The sequence below is a fragment of the Zootoca vivipara genome, chromosome 3 (genome assembly GCF_965207765.1).
Source record: "Zootoca vivipara chromosome 3, rZooViv2.hap1.1, whole genome shotgun sequence".
Lineage (NCBI taxonomy): Eukaryota > Metazoa > Chordata > Lepidosauria > Squamata > Lacertidae > Zootoca > Zootoca vivipara.
This window is the reverse complement of record NC_142586.1, coordinates 94,578,662-94,600,108: the sequence shown is the minus strand read 5'-3', so window position 1 is coordinate 94,600,108 and position 21,447 is coordinate 94,578,662. Positions and strand designations below refer to the sequence as shown.

At 44.3% G+C, this 21,447-nt stretch overlaps 1 protein-coding gene across 3 annotated transcripts in view; it reads left to right on the top strand.

Moving 5' to 3' along the window:
• Positions 1-21,447, top strand: part of RPS6KC1 (ribosomal protein S6 kinase C1) — a 91,547-nt gene that overhangs the window by 59,160 nt on the left and 10,940 nt on the right. For all 3 annotated transcript variants that reach the window (XM_088666704.1, XM_035111304.3, XM_088666705.1), the window contains 4 exons: positions 1,005-1,052; positions 3,204-3,336; positions 9,932-11,428; positions 11,700-11,789. In XM_088666704.1, coding sequence (XP_088522830.1) covers positions 1,005-1,052; positions 3,204-3,336; positions 9,932-11,428; positions 11,700-11,789 — 1,768 coding nt within the window. The remainder of the gene's footprint in view (positions 1-1,004; positions 1,053-3,203; positions 3,337-9,931; positions 11,429-11,699; positions 11,790-21,447) is intronic.

Genomic DNA, 21,447 nt, shown 5'->3' with positions numbered 1-21,447 from the left:
CCCCTCTTCTGGCTTCTCTACATTACTCTTTCTTGAGCGTGTTTACTATATACAGGACAAGGTAATGCTAACACATTGGGTGAGGGGGGTGTATCTGTGGCTGTGTTCATCATATTTGAGAAGAAAGTGGACTTCTCTCTATTTTGGCTTTTAGCTGATGCAATCATGTTCTGCAAAGTTCTGATTTGCACAACAGATAAGACTCCTATTAAAAGTTGCTTCTTCCTCTGTAGCTCATACATTGTTCTCCTGCTATGGTGAACTGGTTCTCTGTAGTTTTTGTTGTAGTTTAGTCATTTAGTCGTGTCCGACTCTTTGTGACCCCATGGACCAGAGCATGCCAGGCACTCCTGTCTTGCACTGCCTCCTGCAGTTTGGTCAGACTCATGTTGATAGCTTCGAGAACACTGTCCAACCATCTCGTCCTCTGTCATCCCCTTCTCCTTGTGCCCTCCATCTTTCCCAACGTCCTGACGTCTTTCCCAGAGAGTCTTCTCTTCTCATGAGGTGGCCAAAGTATTGGAGCCTCAGCTTCAGGATCTGTCCTTCCAGTGAGCACTCAGGGCTGATTACCTTCAGAATGGATAGGTTTGATCTTCTTGCAGTCCATGGGACTCTCTAGAGTCTCCTCCAGCACCATAATGTAATGCCCCTCTAAAAACAAAGCGGCGAAGTCAGTGGTCCCTGGGTGGGAACATACACATTATTAAAATAGTAGATAGCAAACACCCTAGTGGGAGTTTGGGAGTTGTGTACTGGTGTGTAAAAGCTGATACACCCCACTTTCACATTGCATTCTTGAATGACCCACTATCTTGTTAAGCCTTTGCAGCATTACTGTTTTTCTAAAAATGCAATGAGTTGTTGCCTATATTCGAGGGTTTTTGTAGAGTTCCTTTGCGGGGGTCTTGTTCTCCCTGATATGCAGAGAGGAAGCCATAAGAGCTGTTCCGTGAAAGCTCATACAAATTGCCTGCATTTTTGTAATTGCTGGTTTCATTTAGGTTTTGCTGGTAATGGATACTAGGACACAGCAGACATTTATACTGAAGGTAAGTCATTATTTTTTCCTACATCACTTGGGGCGCTGATGTTTGTCTCCTCGCCTGGCCACAAATTCAGTCAAAAAAATCAAGACTCCAAAGTGCCACAGGCACTAATTGATAAAGCCTTGAACAACTTAGGTCCAGGGTACCTTAGGGGCCCACCTGAACCCTTATATCCCAGCTTGATCACTGAGATCATCTGTCAGAGTATTGCTGGTTGTCCCCTGAGTTGGTGTGGCTCAGTTGGCATCAACACAAAATACCGCCTCTTGCTTGTTTGCATGGAGGATAAAGAGGTATGTGTGTAGAAACGAGCCTCAAGGACCACCTCTCTCCATATGAACCTGCTTGGACCCTGAGATCATCTTCTGAGGGCCTTCTTCGTGTGCCTCCTCCACGAGAGCTCTGGAAGGTGGCAACCTGAGAATGGGCTTTTTCTGCAGTGGCTCCGTTTGTGGAATGCTCTCTCCCGGGAGGTTTGGCTGGCGCCTTCATTGTACCCCTCTTAAGTGCCTGGCAAAAATGTTCCTCTTCAACTGTGCATTTGGCTGATTGAACATCTGATATCCCGTTAAATGTGTTGTGGAAGGGGAGGAGTATGTCTTTGTTCTTATTTTTATGTATTTTTATATTGTAGCTTTATGTTGTGAATTGCTCTGAGATATATGGTTATAAGGGACGCGGGTGGCGCTGTGGGTTAAACCACAGAGCCTAGGGCTTGCCGATCAGAAGGTCGGCAGTTTGAATCCCCGCGACGGGCTGAGCTCCCATTGCTCGGTCCCAGCTCCTGCCAACCTAGCAGTTCGAAAGCACGTCAAAGTGCAAGTAGATAAATAGGTACCGCTACAGTGGGAAGGTAAACGGCCTTTCTGTGTGCTGCTCTGGTTCGCCAGAAGCGGCTTTGTCTGTACGCCGGCTCCCTCGGCCAATAACGCGAGATGAGCGCCGCAACCCCAGAGTCAGTCACGACTGGACCTACTGGTTAGGGGTCCCTTTACCTTTACCTTTATATGGGTATAGGGCAATATGCAAATTTAATAAATAATAATAATAATAATAATAATAATAATAATAATGAACAAAGTATTGCTTCTGGCCTTTTGCTTCTGGCCTTACCAACTACTGGCGTGTGGCTCTCCAGAAGCAAATATGAGCCCTCCTGGTTTCCATCCTGTTTGTGGAGTTAAGCGCACAAGGGGAAATCTCATGACACCATCAGGTTGAAAAAAGTTCCCCACCCTCTGCATTATTCCACTTTCAGGATATCCACCTCCCCTGAACCATCTATGATGCCTTTTATTGTTGTGCCCGAGATTATGATAGGAAAAGGTGTTCCGTGAGGTCTGTGTCAGCTAAGGGTGGCAATGCAACACCACCTCCTCCTGTCTCCTCTTAGCAAGTTTGTAAAACAAAATGCGCAATGTGAAGCCATCAAATGGATGCTTATGACCTTTGCGTAGCCTTTGCCAATCTGGTGCCTTCCAGATTTTTAGGACCACAGTTCCAAAACATCTGGAGGGCACCAGGCTGGCAAAACCTGCCTTAGTTTCCTGAAGCACATTTTTATCTGTATGTTTACCAGCAGCAAGGCTCCCCTCATCACGCTTTCCTTTGCCCGTGCCACCTTTTGAAGTAATAACCTCTTTAGGAAACAAACCGTGTCACGCCATCAAGCTGAGGGAAAGACAGAGTAGTGTGTGTGCTTGCTTCTAACCCATTAAAAGTGGTTCGGAGTGTGTGTGTGTAGGGGGGAAGGCTTGCCTATGAAACGTGGTTGGGTGTAAAAATTTGCACCTTACTCTCCAACTTAAAAGTACGGCACCCACCCACCCTCCAAAATAGATTTTTTTTTTTAAAAAAAAGGTCACGGGGAAATAGCAGAGTGTCATCCTGATGACTTGGTTTGCGAGAGATTCTAATGAAAACATTGACCCATGTAATTGATTTTAATGGGAGCTTTGTGCCATCTTCTGTTCTCTGGACCTGCGCCAGATGCCATCAGCAGGGCCTCGGGGGACCGAGGGCCATAGAGCAGCAGATGAGTGGCTTCTCTGAAGCCTGGAGTAACTCAGATAGATTAGTTTGGTTGATAAACACCGAGCACAGCATGCTGCAAAGGCAACTGAGGGTACAACTGACCTTTTTGTTCTCTGTCAGGGTCTAAGGAAAAGTAGCGAGTACAGCAGGAAGAGAAAGACCATCATCCCCCGCTGTGTGCCCAACATGGTGGCCCTGCACAAGTACATCATCTCGGAGGAGTCGGTCTTCCTTGTACTGCGCCATGCGGAAGGTGGGTCTGCCGCTTCAGATCTCTTGCAGGAGGGATCGGGGAGGGGAGGAGGAGGAGAACGATGCTGGCTTTTCAGTCAGCGGCATCCCGGAGTTAGAGGGCTGTCTTTCGAGCCAGAGGTTTCGGAGGCACGGCTGCAAAGCACATAAATGCCGCGCGCCTCTTTCTGAATTGCATGCTATGTGCAGTTCCCACTTTTTGCATTTTTGCGCTTTTCTTGGAAGTTTCCCCCAACCCTCACGAAGCACCAAAACACAGGAGGGCAACAGCTCTCAGTTTAAGAGGACCCCAATACCAGTTAAAAGTTTGGGGGAGGGATGTGGGGAAGCCTTTTTCACCACTGCTGGCATCGAACCCCAGCCAACCTGAGCATTTGTACTGCCATGCTAACTCATGGCTTGTTTTAGTGCGTATGAATCTCCTATGCAAGTCATGCACCTGGGATTTGTAATGTGTTTTTGAAATATTTCTGAAGCAATGTGGTGCACTTGCCATGTTTCAACCCATCTTGAGCGGCAGCAAGTCCCTGTCCTGACCCGGAAATTTTTATTGAGTTTGATTTTTTTTAAAAAACTTTGAGGAAGTTTCTTAATGACAGCAGAACCCTTTTGGCTTTCCAATATGTTGCTAGTTGCTGCATTTCAAAAGTGGCAGTGCTCAAAACCCCCATCCCGGCTGTGAGTGTGCAAGGCGATGGCGTGTGCAAGGTGGCTGCTTAATCAGCCTTCAGAATGAAGTGTGTTGTGCAAAGCAGTGATGATATTCTCAGATAGGTTGTAGCCCAGCTACATCTGGGCAGCCACATGTTCCCTGCTCCTGCCATTAGACTGTAAGGAGAGTACTCATGGCTCAGATCCAAAGTTCCATCTGGTCCGGCACCCCATTTCCAACTGTAGCCATCCAGATACCTCTAGAAATCCCAAAAGCAGGCTCTGAAGGCAACATCTGACCTCTGCCGCTCATGTCTAATTCTTAGAGCCTCTGAACATGGCTCTGTTTTAAAGCAGCCTGGTATATAAACCCGCAAAACTCCCCGGCCGGCAAAAATAGTTAACTTCCTCAATACACAGTTGCTGATGATGAAGTGAAGGGCAAGCTGGTCCCCCCTACCCCAACCCCCTCATTCTATGGACAGAAACTGACCATAGTCAGAGTGGAAACTTACTTCAGCAATGCTGATGGGGCAGCGTCCACCTCACCAGAGAGCAGCAGGTCAGGGGGCACAGGGCAGGCTTTGTAGCACATACAGTGGTGCCTCGCTAGACAAATTTAATTCGTTCCACGGGTCTTTTCTTATAACGAAAAAATCGTCTAGCGAATCCCATAGGAATGCATTGAATTTTTTTTTGCCCATAGGAACGCATTAATTGAATTTCAATGCATTCCTATGGGAAACCGCGATTCGCTAGACGATTTTTTCGTAAAGCGAATTCGTCTAGCGAGGCAACCTCCACTAGAAAAAACCTTTCGTTAAGCGGAAATTTCGTTAAGCAGGGCATTCGTTAAGCGAGGCACCACTGTATAGCTCTTGTCTCACTCTCACACTCCCGGCACCTGGCATTTGAGGCAGTCGCCTCACTTTGCCTAATCACCCATTCCCACCACCCTTCTGAGTAATACCCCTCCCCACCGACTATACATAAGGGCCTGGTGACTTCTGTTTCAGTGTATCTGAAGAAGTGTGCATGCACACGAAAGCTCATACCTATGACAAACTTAGTTGGTCTCTAAGGTGCTACTGGAAGGATTTTTTTAAAAAAATTTGTTTTGACTACGTCAGACCAACACGGCTACCTACCTGTAACTCTGCCTAATGGTTAGGGATGGCCCTGCTTACCTGTTGAAGGTTTGCAGAGGCAGGACAAAAAACTGTTCGCCTTACAGCAGCCTGCTGCATTTCTGTGCTGGATGCTGGGGTTGAGGACTTCCTTCTTTGGGCAACCCACTTGGTTTCCTTGCTGGATGCAGACAAGAGACAGAGCACTCTGCCCTCCCTTCACTAGCCCATGCACTTGTTTTGCATGCAGTTCCCTGAACTCGCCTGCATACAAGTCCATATTGCCCTTGGCTACCAGGCTAGTGCTTAAATGCATGGCTGTTCCTAACATGGGTGAAGTTAAACCCCTTGTAATCTTCGGCAAATGAGCCGGTTTCTGTTGTGTGGTTAATGCACCTAGCATCCATACAAGAATAATCACTGCTGCTTTTGATTATTTATTTATTTATTTATTTAATCTTTTAAAAGCAAGCTTTTGTTGAGTTTCCACAGTCAACACAGCAACTGATCTGGTTTTCTAAAAGGAAAAATAGCCAATGGCATCACATAGGAGTTGAAAGCAGCACAGCAGAGTGGTGGCTTCCGTGTCTTTAGGAAATTTGCTGGTATGTTCAGGGAACAGGTGGCAAAGAATAATTACTTATTAACTCCCCCCCACCCACCTGAATAACACGGGGATTTAAATATTTCTTACATTTAATTGACCCTTTTGTTCAGAATGGAATGGAGCCTTAAAAAATTACATTGCTGCTAATATCTCTATACAGCAATCCCTCAGTCTGCGTCGGGTTACGTTCCGGGCATTGCCCCTAAAGCCAAAATCTTGTGTAGTCAAAACACATTGGGTGCAATGGTGGGTGGGATTGCCAAAGTCTGTTTCCTCTTGCCCACCCCCTCTTTCCCCCCTTTTACTTAATTCTGGAATATATCCATCCAGTCATGTTTTAGAAATCCTGAGCTGCATTCTGGAAACCAGACTCCAAACAATAGAAAGCAGCAGTGACAATGTTTTTCTTATAGTCGTATCCAGACATCATAGATCAATCTAGTAGAACTATATCTCTTCTCTCTTCCTCCCCCCCCCCACTGTCTCTCCCGCAACATCTTGGTTACGATGTATTAAATGTCTTGTTAAAGGCGAGGACATCCACAAAGTGTCTGTTAGCTATGTCACAAAGCACTTGGCTAGATGTAATGTGATGGAAAGCCAATCTGAGGCTTCACCACTACTTAGTGCCAGAAATGGTTGAAACAGATGCTTGTTTATGCTTAAAAAGAGTTGACACTTCCCAACAGCCACTTAGACGTCAAAGCCCTCCCCATCCCTGGCCCCCCAGACTCTTAACAGTCTGAGGGGCAAGGGGTGCGAAGGGCTTTGACGGATATCAGAGTTTAAGTGGCTGTTGGAAAGTGTCAACTCTTTTTAAGCATAAACAAGCTGGAGTTCATATCCATCTGGAAAGCACTCAAACTTCAAAATGAAGACGTTTCCTGTTAGCAGACGCTAATATTGTAGCAGGACAGTGCTATAGTAGCCTTATATCTTTCCTGTCTACAGTCTTAAGGGTCATGTGTGTGGATGTAGAAAGGCACTGTTTTCCATTCTGCCGTGTCTTCGTCTCAGTGCAGCACTGTTTCTTTAACACTGCAGTTCATCTTCTGCCCCAAACTACATTATTCATTTCACATTATCTTGTCGTTAAATTATTCTGACCTGTTCATTTTAGTGCAAAGATAGCACACTGTAAATTGAGTGGTGGTGGGATAATCAATTGTTTATTGGGATTGATTTCTGTTCCAGACAGGGGACAAATAAATGAACCTCCTTCAATCTCTGATTCCCATTCTCAGTAGACTTCTCTGACGTCTCTAGTCAGAAGTACTTACTGCCAACCATACATTTTGTTCCATGGACAGGAAGCAGGAAGCATGTGTGTCTGCCCCCCTCCCCCCGACTCTTTTTTAGCTTGACACAAAAATTGTTCAGTAAATATAAACCGCTTTTGAGGGATGACCCTTACCTGGATCTAGCTTGGTAGTGTGTCTCAAGGCACCTTACAACATGAGAAGATTTACATAATTACAAACATAACAAAAGTAGTCATGAATAATAAATAAAACATCTAAAAGTTGATGCGTCTTGGTGTCCATCTGCCTCAAGAGACAATGGAGTGTCCCTTCAGGGGTGAAGTCAAACCACTGTGTTAGCAGCACTGGAGTGACCTTTCCAGGGTGCAAACTTGGGTGGTGTGAATGGAGATCCTGGGCTGCCCAGATAACAATACCCCAATCTTAGCCTCACTAGTTTGTGGTCCAAAGGAAAACAGAGGAAAAAAGTACGCAAGCAAATAGAACAATATCCATATAAATCATAAATCGTAAGATCTAACAGTAAAGATGCAAAAATGAATATCAATAGTAGCAACAGTGTGCCCCCCCCCGGTAGGCAAACCCCCAGCCCCAAAGTCTGAACGACTGAAGGGAAGCTACATGGATATTTAGATGCTGACATGGAAAGTGTCTATTAGACAGCTGATGCAAGGGACTGGACCTGGGACCTTTTGCATGCAAAGCATGCCCTCTACCCATGAACCTTTCCTAATTGCTAATAAGGTGCAATATTTAAGGAAACTCCTTTGCATCAATTGATTTCCCCAACCCCCTGATATTTTTACATGCATTACATGGCCAGTAGTGCACCAGCTCTGCCTAATGCATTTAATTGATCTTATCCATCGCAGTACAAGATAGAAAAGATTATTAGTGTGTCATTCATAAAGACATAATTACATACCCAGAAGGAAATATTGCTCCTCTGTAACCTAGATTGGGCATTTTGAGGTGCCTTTGTATGAAATAAAATCATTGATTCTGTTTCTCTCTAACCCAACTATTTTATTTATTTTTTAAAAAGTGTTTACATATTTTTACTTTGGTGCCTTTCCCATAACATTCATACAGAAATGATGATACATTCAAATGATTTTTATTGGTTGAACTGAAGTGTGCATCAACATCGAAAATGGGGTTTTCCTTTATTTTCACTCTCATCTTCTAAAAACAGTTGTGCGGTGGTTTCTTTCTAACTTTTGGGAGTGCATTGATCAGAGTAATGACAGGTTTCAGAAAGCATCTGAAATTAAGAGCTTAGAATTGTATTTATGATGATGCCAATTATTTATAAAGCGGCATCAGTAAACATGGCACTTTGTAGAGCAAAATGCAGGTCCCTTTCCCCCAAGAGTTTAAAATCTAAATTTAGATGGGCAGGACACATTGAAAGGAGGCCTGGGAAGGGGAGGGGGAATAAATAGCTGAAAGCAAGCAAATCCAGTTGCACATATTTAAGCTTTGTTTCCGCTAGGTATGAATTCTTAAGGAATAGAATTCTTGCAGATAGAGCACAAGCATTGCATGCAGAAGGTCTCAGGTCCCAGCAACTCTGTTTAGAACAGTGATGGCGAACCTATGACACGCAGAGCCCGCACTGCTGGCACGCGCTCCATCAGCCCATTCGCGCTGTTGTTGTTGGTTGTCGTCCCCCCCCCCCAATTTGTTCTCCCGCTCCTCCTACAGCTTGTCTCTGCTACAGCTTTTCTCCGCTGTTAAAACCCGGGTCCTTTTTTGTTGTTGTCGTTGCTGGTAGCCAGAGATTGTTTTTTTAACCCTTTCTGTGCTGTGCTGTTTTTTTTATGGTGCTTTGGCAGACTATGATTGGATGTAACAGCGTTCATTTTTTAACCCGTTCTGCGCTGCGTTTTTTGGCGCTTTGGCAGACTATGTCGGTGCTGCGTGTTAGTTCCAGCGAAGGTATTACAGTATTCGTCATTTATTTATGTTCTCTTTACCCCCCAAAAAGTGCAGCAGCTTTGGGGCATCCCCCCCCAAAAGCAAAGCAACTTTTGCACCCCCCAAAAAAACCTCCAAAACTTTGGTCAGCAGCTCCCCCCAAACTCTGGGCACTTCGTGATAAATAATGGGTTTTTGGTTTGGTTTGGTTAAATTATTAGTTTTTGGTTTATTAAATACAGTTATATATTACAATTATACATTTTTGTTAATTAACTATAAATATCACAAAATTATGGTTTTTTTTCTCAAAGTGACACACCACCCGAGTTATGCTCGGTTTTTTGGCGAATTTTGACACACCAAGCTCAAAAGGTTGCCCATCACTGGTTTAGAAGAATAAGGTAGGAAGAGATAAGAATGGCTACTGCCTGACACTAGCCAGAATACTCAACACAGGGCTACTGTAGGTGGGTTAAAAGCCTGATGTTATAAGGTAGCATCATGTGTTCATAAGGATTTAAGAACTGGAAAACCTCCATGGAAAGGAAGGGACACAATGGGTAGGTAGGCGAGTTTGTAAAAGTAAATGTTAACAGTTGGACTTTAGGTAAATACATGCCCCTCATGGGAGCTCAAAAGAATTTCTCGTGATATTTCACATTGTATTCCCTACCCACCTATTAATATGAATCAAACATCCTCTTCCTCCTCTTGCTGCTGCTGCTCCTCCTCCCCGCAGAATGTTTATGATTTGTTAAGCTTGTTAGGTGCTTGTTGCCTGAAGGTCTCCTACAACACATTTAAAAACCTAAATATAAAAACCAAACCAAACAGGTGATTTCAGATGATTGTGTCAGACTTCACAAAAGCTTTCTTTGAAGTGTGACCTGGTTTGATAGCATTCGCTTATTACTGCCTGGTGGCATGGTATATATTTTTATATAAATCGTGAGATTTTATGCTTTAAGTTTCATACATGCATATATGCCATGCCACAATTAATCCCAATTACTTTATTTGTTGTAGGAGGCAAGCTGTGGTCTTATATCAGTAAATTCCTCAACAGAAGCCCCGAAGAAAGCTTTGAAGGCCCCAAATCCAGAAGATCGAGTTCTACCAAAATACATTTGCACCAGGCAACTCCTAGCCCTCAAGATATTGGCAGTAGCATTGAGTCTAGAGGAAGCAATGGTGGTAACATGCTGAAGGTGTTACCGCTGAAGGCCAGTCTCACTCCAAGTTCTCAAGATGGCAGTAGTAATCAGGAAGATGGCCAGGAAAGTTCTCCCAAGTGGATTGATTCGGGGTCTAGTTCAGAGGAAGAATGCACTACAAGTTATCTAACCTTATGCAATGAATATGGTCAAGAAAAGGTCGACCCCGGATCGTTAAATGAGGAGCCTATTCTGAAAACAGACGATGGCATTCTCATTACCAAAGAACAAGGAGGCATCAAGGCACGTGATGAACCTGCCAGTGGGAATTTGGGGTCCCCATTCACATCTCAGGAAGTAAACCTTTTTGCCGACGACGTTGATCAAGAAATTGCTAGCCCCACCCGAATATCAGAATCTTTAAGTAAATCCAAGAACAGTCCCATGGAATTCTTCAGAATTGACAGCAAAGACAGTGCCAGTGAACACCTGGGGCTGGATTTTGGAGATAAACTTTACAGCTTGAAATCTGAGTCTTTGAAACAGTTTTTGTCCATGCCAGATCAGGATAAAAGCCTCGATGCCGTAGAAACCAAACTGGGCCCTGCCTACCAGGACACGATCAGCAGGGGCTCCAATGACTCAGTGCCAGTGATCTCCTTCAAGGATGTCGCCTTCGACGATGTGAGTAGCGTGGACGAAGGAAGACCTGACCTTCTGGTCAACCTGCCAGGCCTCACGGAGCAAACGAAAGAAGCCACGGCAGACGGGCCGGCTAAGCTGGCGGAGCAGAAGGGTGACAATTTGGAAAGCAAACTTTTGGAAACCCCTGACGTCTTGCAATTGAATAACAGCACAGAGCAATGCAGAGGAGGCCTTGAGCCAAAGGTGGAGCAGGTGGTGGGAGAAGACACTCAGGAAGCGGTCAGGACATTCCACAGAGCTGCTAGTGACCCAGTTGGCTATGGGGATAGGACTCTCTTTCAAGGGCTTGGAGGAGCCTCTGCGTCATCACTGGACACGTTCAGTGCACAAGCGGGTGCTGAAGAACGCAGCTTAGATTTGGACAACGAAGCTGTTCTGCTGTTTTCTGATCAGGTGGAAGACTTGAGTAAAGAGGAAACCGGCTCTGCTATGTTGCACAACGCAGAACACAGAGAGTCGGATGAGAGGGGCAGAGGAGAGAATGAGATACACCAGATATTTCAGGACCTCGACGTGAAATTAGCGCTAACCTCCACATTTTACCTCCCTGAGGACTGCGTTCAGAGATGGGCAGCTGAAATGGTTGTAGCCCTTGATGCCTTGCATCGAGAAGGAATTGTGTGCCGTGATTTGAACCCAAACAACATCTTATTGAATGATCGAGGTCAGGAACTTCTGCAAATGCATTTCTTTTTATTCGCTGTTGCTTCCAATTAACTGAGTAGGCGTTTTATCTTGTAATTAGTATCTTCATTTCCTGTCTAGAGCTTCATTATCAATGCAGCAAATTCACCCCCAGTAATAGCTTCTAGTACTTAATGATGCCATTATTCTTAATGATACTGTTTTTAGCTACAAAAGGAGTAATTACAGTTCACTTCTGCAGAAAATGGAAGGGAAAAATGTTTTGATTTCTCCTGTCGTTTTGTTTTTAGGACACATTCAGCTAACGTATTTTAGCAGGTGGAGTGAGGTTGAAGATTCCTGTGACAACGATGCCATAGAGAGAATGTACTGTGCCCCAGGTTAGAGCAATCACCTCAAATGTTTCACTTGGAAAACAGATTAGCAGCTTTCATTTTCTCATGGAGCTTTCATCCCACCCCACCCTCTGTTCCTTGGGAATACAAGCTGTTCAACATCTTCTAGCTCTTTTTTATTTTTTATTTTTAATACGTTATTTTGGAATACTGAAATGCTGATAACTGAGCATTGTTTAGCTGGAGAATGTCACTGAGAATTGTAGATTTAACACATATGCATTAAGGTTCTGAAAAGCCATGTTCTTGTGTAGTCCAGGGATGGGGAATCTGTGCCTCCGGTGGTGTTGGAACTCCTATTCCCATCAGCCCCAGTAAGCATGGCCAGTGGCTTGGCATGATGGGAATTGTAGTCTAGCAACATCTAGAGGGCTTGAGGCTCCCCATCCCTGACATAATTCATGGAAATGAAGGGGTTGTTGTTAAAATATATCATGCTTTGGGGGACATGTCGAAAATGCATTATGTGCCGCCTTGTGCTATCTTGCACAAGAGATGTTCCCAGTAGACTGTGTCTCTGTGGTGCCGAATGTGCCATGGATTCCCAGTACATCCAAACACAAGTAACCAGGGGTGTACAAGAAGCGGTCTTTGTGACCCTTAAAAGTTCTAAGGATAATATAGCGACAATACAGTGCTACCTCTACTTACGAATAACTCTACTTATGAATGTTTCTACTTACGAATGGAGCTCCGTCCGCCATCTTGGATGCGGTTTAGATAGGATTTTTTCTACTTACGAATTTTTAGATAGGGTTGCTTCTACTTACGAATTTTTTCTCCCAATGCATTCCTATGGGATTCGACTTACAATTTTTTTCTACTTACAAATGTGCGTTCGGAACGCATTAAATTCGTAAGTAGAGGTACCACTGTATACTTTGTGTAGACAAATTTGCATGTCAAGTAAGCTGGGCTCCAGAGGAGGAAGGCTTAAAGAATTGTGGTGTTTCAGATTGGGAAGTGCTTCTTTGTAAAAGAAAGTACTTCCTTGCACAGCACGTAGTTAAACTGTGGAACTCGTTCCCACAGGAAGCAGGGGCGGTGACCAATTTGATGGCTTTAAAAGAGGATTAGACAAAATTCATGGTGGTAAAGGCTATGCTTCTGAATACCAGTGTCTGGAAACAACGGTTGGGGTGGGTTGGGGAATGCTATTGTGTTCAGGTCCTGCTTGTGGGCTTCCCAGAGGCATCCGGTTGGCCACTGTGGGGACAGGATGCTGGACTAGATGGGCCTCTGGCCTGATCCAGCAGGCCTTTTCATAGGTTCTTATGAAGGAAGCCTGAGAATCAAGGAAGTGTCTGCTGAACATCCATGGGGAGGCTCTTCTGTAAACAGGGCTCCCCAGTGGAAGAAGACCCCACCTAATGAATGAATAGGGAGATGCTCGGAGAGGAGCTTCAGAAGTTATCTTAATAGGCCCGGCAGATTCACATAGACAAAGGGCCTCTTAGGACTTTATAGGTCACAGCCAGCACTTTCGCCCAGAAATAAATTGGAGGCCAGTGTAGTTTGTTTCAGCACCAGTGAATTATGGTCTATCTGATTAACATTTGTCAATATCCCAGTTGTTGTATTCCGAACTAGTCATATTTTCCCAAAACACATTTAAAGCACATTGTGCTAATCTAACACAGATTAGATCAGATAGGTCTCTCTCAGGTGCAAGAGCCAGTGGGGTTCTAGAACTAAACTTCATAATCTCTTTTGATAAATTGCAAAGGGTTGGCCTGTGCCTGTCGGGGACTTCTGCAAACTTGTTAGGCAGTACTGCATATTCTTCGCTTTTAATCCCCTATATTAAGATGTAACGCAGTTAAGGAGGCATTGCTGCTAGGAATCTCTTCTTTCTGGAACTTTGATCTTATTTCTAAAAGCACAGATTGCGTTTGCAAACTTTCAGTTCTTAAAGTCATATATGGAAGCATTGCTTTGAGTAATGTTTACATGAATGAATGAATTTGAGTGGCACGTGCCAAACTCCCAATATGTATAATCACATTGTACAGCTCTGGCTGTTTGACTTAAATTCTCTCCTCCACCCTGCTCTGGCATGTACGCACACACAAAGACACACACATACATCCTGTTTTCCCTCTCCATATTTTTCTGCTGGCTCCTAATGCTTCAGGTAGCATCATTTGGAATTTTAATACTGTCAAGCCTTTTCCAAAGGCTACTGGCTTCATAAAGATGGAGCTAACTTTTTGTGAGCATTTGTTTGTTGCAAAGTAGAAAACAAGAAAGCTCGCTACAGTCAATATTATAATAATATCTTATTATTTCTGAAGCATTTTTTTTAAAAAAGCAAGGCACTGTACAACATACTAACATAAGATTAACTGTGACAAAACCCTATCTGCAGACTAACAATATAAATAAACAGGTCTGTGAAGAAAAGCAAGGCAGGGGATGTAAGGCAAGAAACTGCTTAAGTATTTCTGGATTTCTAAATCTTGATTTCTATTTTCAGAGTTGGGATCTTGCAGCACTTCATCTCATGGTGCAGGAGATAATCTAAAGCTGCCTTCCCCAACTTGGTGGTGCCCTCTGGGCGTTTTGGACTCCCAGCATCCCCAGGTGGTATGACCATAGGTCAGGGATGATGGGAATTGTAGTCCTGAAGCACACCAGGTTGGAGAAAGCTGATCTACAAGAATGCTCACATTCATGGATGGAACTATAAGCTATGGTGTAGAATCAGGATTTACTTAGCGTGTTCTTCTGTGATGGTTGCTACATCAGGCACAGCTTGGGCTGTCCTTAGTTGTACATCTGGTGGATCTTGAGGCAACAAGACAAAAGACGTTGAGCACATAAGGCAGGGGCAGCCAATGTGATACCCCCTAGACATTGGACTACAGTTCCCACCGTCCCTGCTCATTGGTCATGCCGGTTGGGACTGATGGGAGTTGTAGTCCCAACAACAGCTGGAGGCAGTGGTGTAGCTTCATGCTCCGGCACTGGCGGGGGCGGGGCTGGCGTGCATTCCGGGGGCGGGGTGCACCTCCCGGAGGGCTGTGACGCACCTCTCTGGGGGCGTGGCGCATGTTCCGGGGATGTGGCGCGCTTTGGCTACCCCTGCCCTAAGCAAGGTCCACCACTTATTCCTGCCTTACCTACCACTTTAAAGCAACAAGTACGGCAGTCCAAGCAGCACTGGGCAATTAGGTCTGGGAGCCGCCATTTTGATTTCTCACAGCGATCTTAAATGAAGCATTGCTCTCAGGGCATTGTGGGAAATTATGAAATGACTCCGAGTCACTTGGCACTGCTTCCTACCTGCCAAGACCTGCCCACATAATAGGGCCACCAGAGTACACATTGCTAAGGACTGTCCTGAATCTGGAGCCTGCCTTGATGAGACGAGGAAAAAAAATAGGGGGCAGATACTGAAAATGGCAGCCCTATGCCAAGTTCACTCTTCTCGCTATATAATGTGAAGTAATAACAATGTGTGAGATGAAGCTCACCACCTCACATTTTCCTCCTCCCCTCCCAACTACAGCCAATGAAATGACTGGGGGAAATGATGATGATTCCTCATCATTTGCTCTTCGTTTTCGGGGAGAGGAAGGAGTCAATGCTGGGTTGCCATTTTTGCCAGGAGTATCCCCATGCTCTTTGCCACGCTTTGCCCTCAAACTACCCTCATCTTTTTTGCCTGGCTTTATGCTGGGTGGATATAGGATGGCTCCATGGTTGAAAGGGATCAGGTGGCAACACAGCATGAATGGTCACACAGGAAAGAAAAAAAGAAGGGAAGTGATTGTCTGCTACTCCAAGGGCTCTTTAGTTTCATCCTAGGGCATCTTTCCAAGTCGAGAAAAGATGCTTTGAGACTCCCCATCTGACAGAGGAATTAGCGAGAAGAGCTGCCTCTTATGTCTCTTGGTGTGGGGTAAAACAGAAGAGGGGTGAGGTTGGGGGGTCCCGTGTCAAGCTTTCCCTGACTCTTCTACCCCACCCACCCCTTCCTAATTTGAGGGACTGGACTGTGTCCTTTATCAGATGTAAGGCATTTTCTCCATTGGAGCCAATGCAGTCAATGTGTTTTTTGCAGAGGCATGAGAAGGGGACGGTCCTTTCCTCTTCTCTTCATGTAATTTGTTAAATAGATTTCTATGCTGCTTTTTCGTTTGCGGAAAGGAAAAAGAAATACCAAAGCAGTTCAGACCTTAGCAACAAAGCAAATAATAAAAACTCCCCAGTTATGTTCCAAGGCACAGAATTGTGGAGTTGGAAGGGATTCCAAGGCCCATCTAGTCCAACCCCCTGCAATGCGGGAATCAGGGTTGCTGCAATCAAGGATGTGCACAGTATGTGAGATTGAAGGCCGTGGTTGGCTTGCCAGGAAGGACCTTGTTCCATAGCAACGCAGATGCACAGTATGCCATCTCAGTTGTAGACAATACTGAGCTACATGGAGCAATGGACTGATTTGATGTATGCTGTGGTTATACAGTGGTACCTTGGGTTACAAACACTTCAGGTTACAAACACTTCGGGTTACAGTAGTACCTCGGGTTGAGAACTTTTGCCCCAGGATGAGAACGGAAATTGTGCAACAGTGGGAGGCCCCGTTAGCGAAAGCGCACCTCAGGTTAGGAACAGTTTTGGGTTAAGAACGGACCTCCGTAACAAATTGAGTTCGTAACCCGAGGTCTCAATGTATGGCGGAGCACGTCCTGGGACGTTGTACTGAGCTTTGGCGTCTTGAAACAGGATCAGACATTCATGGCTATGTGGCACAAATGGAACCTCCATGTCCAGAGGCAGTATACCGTCAAACATCTGATTCTGGGAACAAATGGAAAAGCAGTCACTGCTGAGGTTTGGCTAACCTCTACTGGAAGCAGTATGCGGGGTGAGATGCGCTTTGGTTTGATACAGCAAAACAGTTCCCCGGCAGAGGAAAAGGTCCCAGTTTGGCCTTCAAAAACATACCCATGCCTGTGCAACGATACACTGGTTCTGCAGTTGTTTTGCTGCAACCCACTTGGGGGCAAAGCCCCAGCACATGTGGACTGCAGGGTTGGTGCTTCTGTTTCAGCCCAGCTCCATTTGCCTTTTTAAAAATAATTTGTCTCCTGATCCTGGAGAAAAGAGACAGTGTGGAGAGAAGCAGGCCGCGTTTTATTTCTCCAACTTGTCTTTTAAAATGCCCATTAAAAAAACTCCCACTTTTGGAGGACCAATACAGTATTCCACATACCAAAAAACAAAAAAACCCCGAGCTGGCTGCAGCTCAAAATCACAATGAGGTGAACTGAATTTCAAATGTGCACCATTTTAATCCTTTCCATGCCTGCCATTTCTGTGCTCCAAAAGTGCCGCTTCCGGCGGCTTTTCAGGTAGGGGTGCCAGACTCAGTAGTGGACAGGACTTCTGTGCCTTTAATTGCCCTGCTCTCTCTTGAGTTTGGAAACCTGAAAGAGAAACCAGCAGACCCTTTGCTTGAAAATTAAACAAAGGGTCTGCTGGTTTCTCTTTCAGGTTTCCAGACTCAAAAGAGAGCAGGGCAATTAAAGGCACAGAAGTCCTGTCCACTATTGAGTCTGGCAACCCTTTTTTCAAGACAGGAGTGTTTGGAAGGTAGCAAGTGGGAGTGGGAAAGCAGTCGGCAGGGAAAGGGTCAACCCCCCTCCCCTGGTTGCTTTTCCATAAACAAAGCAGCCCCCTGGCTTGGGATGTGTGTGACCAAACCCAGAATATTCATTTGCTGGTAGCATCTGCTTTGGCCCTCAAACAGCTTTTTGCCAGGGGAATTCTTTCTTGAAGTTGGCCAGTAGGTGGCAACCTACCATTAACTGATTTCTGTGGTCAAGACGGGGGCCTAGTATTTCCCCCCAGATCTAGATGTAGAGGAGCTTTGTTGTAATTGCTTGTGCTCATCTGCTCTGTCGGCTGTGCGAGTTTCTGAGTATTCTAGTACTATCACATATCAGGCCATCCCTTTAGTTCCCAGAGTCCCAAGGACAGGTTACGTAAAGAAGTTTAAGCTGAAATAAATAACTATAATGCTATTTGCAGAAGCTCTCCAAGTGAAGCACTTGCCAAAGCGGAAAAGGCGTGCTGCCCAAACAAAAGTCAGATTTTTTTTTAAAAAAAATTGACTATATTCCGTAGCATAATAGGAATGATTGACTCCAAAATCCATCCCGGTAATTAATAAAAAAATAAAGAAGAAGAACATTTAATAATATGTTTTATCTCCATAAAAAGCAAGGCGGCTGCATATGAAAATTATAAAACACATGACTGCGCCCAAAGGCTTACAATCACAAGAGCAGAACTATATATTGTAAGAAATGCCGGTGCCAAAAATAGGGTTATAGTCCGCTAATCCTGCTCAGAATAGACCCACTGAAATTGATAGATGCAAGCTAGTCATATCTTTCAGTTTATGATTACATAATTCCCACAAGTCTGCTGAGCGTATGATTGACGCAGGATGCAGCCTCATGGACTCGTGTGTTGCCCTCCTTGCCTGCAGAATGTATAGCACAACTTACTCAGTGCCCTGATGAGATTATCTAGAGGGTTTCCCCATCCTTTGCACCATCAGCTAGCGATACGGAGTGGAAGGCACAGGAAAAAAAAACACGGCTCCATATTTCTTAAAATGCAGATCGGTTGTGACCAATCAATAACATAGCGGAGAGGGAGAGAAAGGAAGAGGTAAGGGAAAGCAACAGTAGTCTCAGGCTGCATTTACATTTATTATCTTTTCCTAACATTTCTCTTAACCATTAATTTCCACATCGTATCTGAGCTTTCACGAGACATAAAAGCAACCTCCAGAGATGCAGCAGAATATAGCACAAGTCTGGCGCTCATTTCCCTCTTCTTCGTTTCCAGGGAAAATTCTATTTGCAAAGAACACGCGGCTTCTATGTCGTGTGGAAGCTCAGATACGTATAAAGTGGAAATTAATGGCTAGGCAAATGTCAGGGAAACAGAATAAACTGCTTTGTGAATTCAGTTACTTCTGCTGATTAGCCAAAGCATGGGCTATTGTGGGATGTGGGAGGTATTCAACAAAATATTTGCAAGGATTAGCGCTGGAGCCCCCTCCTTCCTCCCCCTGCCCCCATAGCACTATCCCCATATCTGTTCTGGAGAGTTGGAGGAACCCCCAAAACTGATTTAGGGGTGCCTGGGAGAAGGGGAGGGGGACAACGTCCCATTGTCCAATAAATCCTTGCACTGACAGAACTTTTCCCTTAGCACTGGGTTGAATACAACCTTATATTCTTGACAAATAATATCGTAGTATTTTAGAGCACGTATGTTCTGGTTGAACAATCTTGAGGGGTTTTTATTTTTTATTTGCAAATTAGATACACATCGCTTTACTCGTTGCAGAACATGGCAGTGGGCAGGAGCAGCTTTCACAAAATAGCAGATACTATTCTGCATCCAGGCAGTGATGTTTATTTTTGTATTATTGTATCAAAAGTTTATTGCATTAGCCATATAGCATGGGCGTACCCAGCGAGGGGTGGGGGGGGCAGCTGACCCCCTGAAGCAAAAAAAATATTAAATGGTTATAAAGTGATGAAACGAGGAGGAACAATCTTGAGTTTTATCAGGAAAGACAACACCAGAGTGGATGGCCTGTTTAAGGCAATTTCCTAATAGCAAGTTAGTAACCAGTGCTTGAGAGTTTGCAGCACATCGGTAGCTCCCAAAATGCTTGACGTTCATTCATTTTTTAAAGAAAGAAAAAGAAACCCACTATATATATATATATATATATATATATATATATATATATATATATATAGAAAGTAATGTAAGCATATCCATGTATGTGGGTGGTGTTTGGATAAAAGGGCAAAGTTGTCCTGAACTCATGATGCAAATGTTTCACTTCTGTTTAAACACCCCTTTGCTCCCAGTGTCCCCTGGGAATCCTTATCACATATTTGTGCTAAAAAAACATTAACCACCTGCCCTGTGCTTTGTAATATCAGCAACCAATCTTTTTATCTCTTGGTTAATGTGCCTTGGTATTTTGAAAGGGGGAGGAGGGTGGAGTGGGGAGGGGAGGGGAGGAGGAGGAGGAGGAGAGCTGAGGGAAAAATTCCAGTAACATTCGATTTGCAGGGACCGAAAATTTTGAGCAAATGCCAAGCTAGCAGGGGGGCCATTATTCTGCTCTATAAATAAGTTTGAAAAAAGAAACACAAACACACTCACACATAAACCTTTTAAATCAACATGTTTTGGTCTAATTGAGCAAGAAAGATAAATTTTGAAATGCAAATGATCGCCTTCTGTTATTGACATATTCCTGCAACCGCTCCCCCCCCCGTCAACATTATGATCTTGGATTTTAGAGAGTCATTGCAGTGTTAGAAACTGAGATATGAAAGCTAGGAGCTAAATGACACCTTAAACCTAGGTTATTGGCACAACAACGGAATGTCTAGGCATACTTTTTATAACAAGAATACAAAGCTGAAAATGAACTGCAGCTAAAATCTTATGTTCATTTCTAACATGGTCTAGTCCTCATCTGAAGACTTCAAAAAACAAATACATGCTCCCCCTGCCTGCCCCCCTAATATTCTTTAAAGGGTCTCTTCTGCAGTTGTCAGAGAGTGGCTGGAAGTGGGGAGGCAGAAAAAAGTCCTCCTTTCCTTTCACTCTGCAGACAAGCCCTGGATTCTCCCTATACACCCTTTCCTTCATACAAATATATCTTTTTGGCACCACAATTGACACATATTAAAGGCCTATAGAACTGATGGCAGAAATGCCTACCTTGAGTGTCCAGTTTGCAAACCTAAGACTTAAGGGTCCTTCAGTGACCCCACTCCAAAATTTGTTTGGATTTTAAGCATCACTGTGAGAGTCTGAGGTAGATAATGCTTTAACATGCACTAATTAAACCATCATAACTAACTGGCTAGTATATTTCAAATTAAAAGCATACGGTATTTATTTTTCCTCAAAAAAACCACACTATGGCTTATTTTCAGGGGATGTCTTATTTTTTCCCTCTTTCTCCTGCCGCGGCTGGCATTGCTGCTGCGCCTATCACTATGTCTTATTTTCGGGGTATGGCTTATATTCCTTGAATGCTTAAAATCCCTGCTATGGCTTATTTTATGACTACGTCTTAAAATAGGGGAAACAGGGTATCTCATACATAAAAAGAACACTAAACAAGGTAACCAAAACCTAAACAAAACATGTTGGGGTTAAAAGAAAAGAAAGTTTTCAGGTTCCCAATCTATTCATATTTTCCTTGGGAGGAAGCCCCATTGAACCTGACTGGGATTTACTTCCAAGTATCAGCGGCAATTTTAATCTGAAATCTTTGGCGTAGTACTGCACCCAGAGCTATAAAACTGCTCTTGTTTATGAAATTCCCTGTCGCAAAACACGCCTAGGACGATGGGAGTTTTGAATGCTGAGCCATTGGCAGCAAAATAAGGCAAAAGGTATAAGCTGCTGCTGGCTCACAAACAATACAAAGTTTATAAAACTGCAGTTTGGGGACTTGGTTCGGGAGAGGCTAGCTGGTCCTTTTGTTCTTATCCAAGGCTACCCTCAATCTGAACATCAGCGCTTAATTTGTTCCAAGAGAGGATCTTGGTGTCAATATCAGGACACTTGTCATGTGAAA